The sequence below is a fragment of the Artemia franciscana genome, unplaced genomic scaffold (genome assembly GCF_032884065.1).
Source record: "Artemia franciscana unplaced genomic scaffold, ASM3288406v1 Scaffold_4032, whole genome shotgun sequence".
NCBI lineage: Eukaryota > Metazoa > Arthropoda > Branchiopoda > Anostraca > Artemiidae > Artemia > Artemia franciscana.
In genome coordinates, this window is record NW_027064578.1 from 13815 (window position 1) to 19730 (window position 5916).

The window sequence follows — 5916 nt, forward strand, 5'->3', positions numbered from 1 at the left end:
TTCACAGTTTCGGCTACTATTGAGCCGTACCAATCCTTACTTAGACTTCGTTACCACGAACTTTTTGATGAATTGGCTCTGACAATGGTATGATGCTGTACCAACTGTTGCCTGTTTTATAATAAATAGTATGTATAGCTGATAGTTAAGTTATGTTGTAGCTAGGAGGGGGATGAAATGCACACATTGCTCTTTTTTAAGAAGAAAAATATTGCCTTTTCTGAAAAAAAAGAAGAAGTATTGAGTACTTGCACAAGTATATAAAAAGGAAATTTTAACTTAAACAATTTCCTGAATTCGAGAGATTAATTTTTAAACTCTGATCCAAATAGAAATGAACAAATATAAGGACATTTTTTTTTCACTGGGCAATTTGAAACTTAGCCACCAAAGTCACATTTGACTCTTGCACGAATGTAGCTCAACCTGTTTCTGTACAACATGACAGAGGGCATACCTTCTTCAGCACAGAGATGTCACTCGTTTGGGACTTTTAAAAGGATTCTCAAGGATCATTTAGTAAAGAATCAAATAGAAAACATTTATTTTTTTTCTCTTAGGAGTTGATGTCCCCTGAGTTTTGTTCATGGTGTATGGTTGTCTTCTCTGCGCTTTGAGTCCCAGGCCTCAGGTATGTTCTCTTTTTCATTTTGTGTGTTATTTGGCTATTGTTCTCTTTTATTGGTTGTTGCTTATATTGTATTTTTTTGTATCCCCCTTGTAGCCTGGCAATGGAGCCTTTCGAGGAGGAATAAGTGCATTGTATTTCCATTTTGTATTGTATCTTTATTATATAGTATTGACTAAACTTCTTCTTCTTCTTCTACATTTGAAAAAACACCAAACCTATTTTTTACATTTACATGACCCTTAGCTGCTGGTTTGCTACTCTGCCTGCTTCTCACAGTGGGAGGTATGTAAATTCCTCCGCTGCTACGGTTTTCATCGGCAAATCTAACTGATCCCTCCATTTGTTTACTTCTCGTCAAACTGGGAGGGCGATTGGCAGATATCACGGTACGCTCATTTATATGAGCCCTAGCTGCAGTTTGCTCGTCACTTTGCCTGCTTTTTACAGTGGGAGGTACATAATTTTCTCGGCTGCTACGGGTTTCATCAGTAAATCTGTTTTCATCGGTAAATTTGTAGTAGTGAGCAAACTGTTCGCTACTTTGTCTGCTTCTTACTGTGGGAGGTACGTAATTTCCACAACTGCTACGGTTTTCATCTGTAAATCTACCCGGTCTCTCCATTTTCCTACTTCCCGTCAAACTGGGAGGTACATTATCAGATATCATATCAGGATGATTCCTCATTGGTCTATTATTAGCCAGTATCGATCTTCTACTTCTTATCTCAGTGAATCCTTCATTTTCTTCATTCATCCGCTTTATAGTGCAATTAATTTCACTTTCATCAGTTCCAAGAGTCGGGAAAAACACTAAACTTGCAATATTTGGTGCTTCCTTGTTTCTTTTATTTCTCAAACGGGGAGGTACGTAGACAGCTGTTACGTCTGGCACACTCGTCGGTTCTTCTGTAGGTTTAACACTAGTTTCATCCCAAATTTTTGAAACCCTTTCATTGACGCTTGTATCTCTATCCTCCTTCGTTGGGTCTTCTATTTCTCTCTTATCATTCAATTTCAGTCTTTGGATCCTTGAGCCGAAATAAAGTCTTTCTTTTTCAAATGCTTCCCAAGTCTCCTCTTGCTCTCCGTCTGTTTCTACTGACTCAACAATCTTTGGATCAGGTTCGAATTTTCTTATTTTGATGCTGTAGACGTAATTACTTTTGAAAGGTAATATTTCTGTAGTTCGTGGAATCGGTTTCACTTGGGGTGTATATCTGTAGTTATACCCATCGGTAAAATATTCCTCTGAATCATATGCACCATAGTTCCATGTGTTTGAAGTTGTATCTATGTCTTCAAAGTCTTCGTAGACTTCGTAGTCTTCGCAGTTGTATGTTTCGTAAATATCACTAAACATTCTACTTGGCATTGCTATATTAAAACTGAGTTAAGCTGCTAGTTCGCCCTAACTTTAAGTACCCTGTATGACATCATGCGAAAAAAATAGGTTTTTGAAAAGCAAAATGACGTCATCTGTCACTTTGTGTTGTGATGTCACAAAGGTAGAAATATTTCGTCATGGCAGCGTGTAAATTTTTTGGCCTATGTATTCTTGTTAAAATCAGATTTCCGTTTTTATTATTCCCATTCATTTTATAATTAGTTTTGGGGTGTTTTCTATAACCAATGTATAAACTCCTACGTATAGATTATTGCTATTATGAATAATGTCTATTTCGAACCGCTGCCATCAGTTGGAATTCTAAACATTAAAAAAATGAAAACTACATTTTTTGTCAGACTTAACTCTTTCTTAAGGGCAATTAAAGCCAAAACTAAACACTAGAAAAAAAAGCTACGAATAGTGTGATTTGGTATTATGTTTGAGCAAGATTGTGCGTCTTTTTTTTTATTTTTGTTATCGCTGTAAACAACGCTATGATTTTTATAGATTTCATGATCATTCAAGAATTCTTATAAGCGAAAAAAAAAATCAAAGTCCTTATTTCAAAATATGTATATCAACTGATATTTTAGTTCTTTATTTTTGTCCATTTAGTGGTAAATAAAACCTGTGATTTATAGTAAAAAATAAGTTCGAAATAGAATTAGCTAGTTTAAAACTTAAAGGCCTTGATTGGGATTCAACATATTGGCAGATACCAATAAATAGCAGCATTGGTGTGACTAGCAAAAGGTTAGAATGTGAGCTTTCCCAATAATTTCGTTTTTATCCCCTCCATAGTTTCACAATTTGATTATTTTACTCAAGGCCATAATTGCATATCCTTAAGATGACAAAAACCGATAGAAGGATATTGGGTCTTTTCATTTGTAAATGCAATGTGTCAAACGTGTTATATGATTTTAAGAAACATTTAAGGTGTATATAACCAGAATTGTAGTTGTGTCCCTGTGTCCCGGTCGTCATTTATATTCCCTGTGTCCCGGTCGTCATTTGTATCCCGGTGTCCCGGTCTGTATATAAATTCGTTTTTTAGTTTTGTTTTTCTCCTTTATTTTTTTCCTTTTTTTTCTTTTTTAGCTTATTTAGATTTTTAGATTTTTTAGTTTTTTTATTAGTTTTTAGTTTTTTTTCTTTTTAGTTTTTTTGTCCCGGTCGTCATTTATATCCCCCTGTTTCCCCCGGTGTCCCCGTTGTAGTTGTGTCCCTGTGTCCCGGTCGTCATTTATATTCCCTGTGTCCCGGTCGTCATTTCTATCCCGGTGTACCGGTCTTTATATACATTCGTTTTTTAGTTTTGTTTTTCTCCTTTATTTTTTTCCTTTTTTTTTCTTTTTTAGTTTATTTAGATTTTTAGATTTTTTAGTTTTTTTATTAGTTTTTAGTTTTTTTTTCTTTTTAGTTTTTTTGTAGTTTTTACCTTCTTTTTAGTTTTGTTAGTTTTTTTTTTTACTTATGTCCTGGTCGTCATTTATACTCCCTGTGTCCCGGTGCTTTGTTGATTGCTAATCGAACATTCATTTTGTCCTGGTCGCTTTCTCTTTGAGTGTCGTCATTTATTTTTTTCTTTTTTAGTTCTTTTAGTTTTTACCTTTTTCAGTTTTTTTTAGTTTTTTAAATGAAAATTTTTTTTAGTTTTTTCCTTTTTTTCTTTTTTTTTAGTTTTTTTAGTTTTTTAGCTTTTTTATTTTTTTTATTAGTTTTTTGTTTTTTTTGTAGTTTTTGCCTTTTTTTTAGTTTTTTCAGTTTTGACGTCACCTGATCCAGTTTTTTCAGGTGACGTCACCTGATCCACGATCCACAGATCCACAGACAACTTATTTTTATATATATAGATAGTTTTTTTTTTTACTTATGTCCTGGTCGTCATTTATACTCCCTGTGTCCCGGTGCTTTGTTGATTGCTAATCGAACATTCCTTTTGTCCTGGTCGCTTTCTCTTTGAGTGTCGTCATTTATTTTTTTCTTTTTTAGTTCTTTTAGTTTTTACCTTTTTTAGTTTTTTTTAGTTTTTTAGATGAAAATTTTTTTTAGTTTTTTCCTTTTTTTCTTTTTAGTTTTTTATTGGTTTTTACCTTTATTTTAGCTTATTTTTCAGTTTTTTTCCTTTTTTTTAGTTTTTTTTTTATTTTTCATTTTTTTTAGTTTTTTACCTTTTTATAGTTTTTTTAGTTTTTTAGTTTTTTAGCTTTTTTACTTTTTTTATTAGTTTTTAGTTTTTTTTGTAGTTTTTGCCTTTTTTTAGTTTTTTCAGTTTTTTTTTTAGTTTTTTATTGGTTTTTACCTTTATTTTAGCTTATTTTTCAGTTTTTTCCTTTTTTTTAGTTTTTTTCAGTTTTTTCCTTTTTTTTAGTTTTTTTTAGTTTTTAGTTTTTTTTTAGTTTTTTACCTTTTTTTAGTTTTTTTAGTTTTTTTAGTTTTTTAGCTTTTTTATTTTTTTTATTAGTTTTTAGTTTTTTTTGTAGTTGTTGCCTTTTTTTAGTTTTTTTAGTTTTTTAGCTTTTTTATTAGTTTTTAGTTTTTTTTGTAGTTTTTGCCTTTTTTTAGTTTTTTTAGTTTTTTAGCTTTTTTATTTTTTTTATTAGTTTTTAGTTTTTTTTGTAGTTTTTGCCTTTTTTTAGTTTTTTCAGTTTTGACGTCACCTGATCCAGTTTTTTCAGGTGACGTCACCTGATCCATCCACAGAAGACAGACAACTTATTTTTATATATATAGATAAATGACGACCGGGACACTCAAAGAGAAATTACAGACTGGGATACCGGGACACAAATGACGATCGGGACACAGGGACACAACTACAACGGGGACGCCGGGGGCTCAGGGGGATATACAAATGACGACGGGGACACAGGGAATGTTCGATTAGCAATCACCATCAACAAAGCTCAAGGGCAATCGTTAGAAAAAATGCGGTATAGATATGAATACGGATTGTTTTCCCATGGACAATTATTATGTTGCATGTTCAAGAGTTGGTAAACCTGACAATCTATTTATATGGACAGACAATAGGACAGCAAAGAATGTTGTATATTCGCAAGTTTTACGTAGTTAAATATATATATATATATATATATATATATATATATATATATATATATATATATATATATATATATATACTAGCTGTTGGGGTGGCGCTTCGCGCCACCCCAACACCTAGTTGGTGGGGCGCTTCGCGCCCCCCCAAGCCCCCCCGCGCGCGTAAGTCGTTACGCGCCATATTAGTTACGCGCCATATTAGTTACGCGCCATTGTAGTTGTGTCCCTGTGTCCCACCTGTGAATATAGATAGATTTATATATGTGTTTCAAACTACGTAAAAATTGCGAATATACAACATTCTTGGCTTTCCCATTGTCTGTCCATATACAAAGCCGTATGTACTAATAATGACGTCATATGCAAACGCTCTTTTTACAAACAAACAAACATGCATACACACAACTCGTTTTTATATAGATAGATAGATAGATAGATACAATACAAATTAACTACGTAAAACTTGTGAATATACAACAGTCTTCGCTGTCCCATTGTCTGTGCGTATAAATAGATTGTCAGGTTTACCGACCCTCAAAGATGCAACATACAATTGTACATTGGTAAAGCAATCTGTATTAAGATCTATACCGCATTTTTCTAGTGATTGCCCTTGAGCTTTGTTGATGGTGGTTGCAAATGCTAATCGAATTGGGAATTGCAATCTTTTAAATTGAAAAAGCAGATCCGTTGGAATCATGGGAATGCGAGGAATAAGAACAGCCTCACCCTCATAAGGCCCTGTCAAGATTGTGGCATCTATTAGGTTTTCCATTTTTTTTTTTTACGGCAAGTCGCGTGCCATTGCAAAGCTTTGGTGGGTTGATATTTC

General features: G+C 33.2%; 1 protein-coding gene across 1 annotated transcript; it reads right to left on the minus strand.

Annotated features, from left to right (window-relative positions):
* Window positions 1–512: 512 nt before the first annotated feature.
* On the minus strand, window positions 513–2070 carry LOC136043257 (uncharacterized; the record flags this gene model as incomplete). Its single annotated transcript, XM_065728188.1, is given in 1 exon segment — window positions 513–2070. A coding segment is annotated over 1 exon segment (1200 nt). The 3' UTR covers window positions 513–803.
* Between the last annotated feature and the right edge of the window lie 3846 nt (window positions 2071–5916).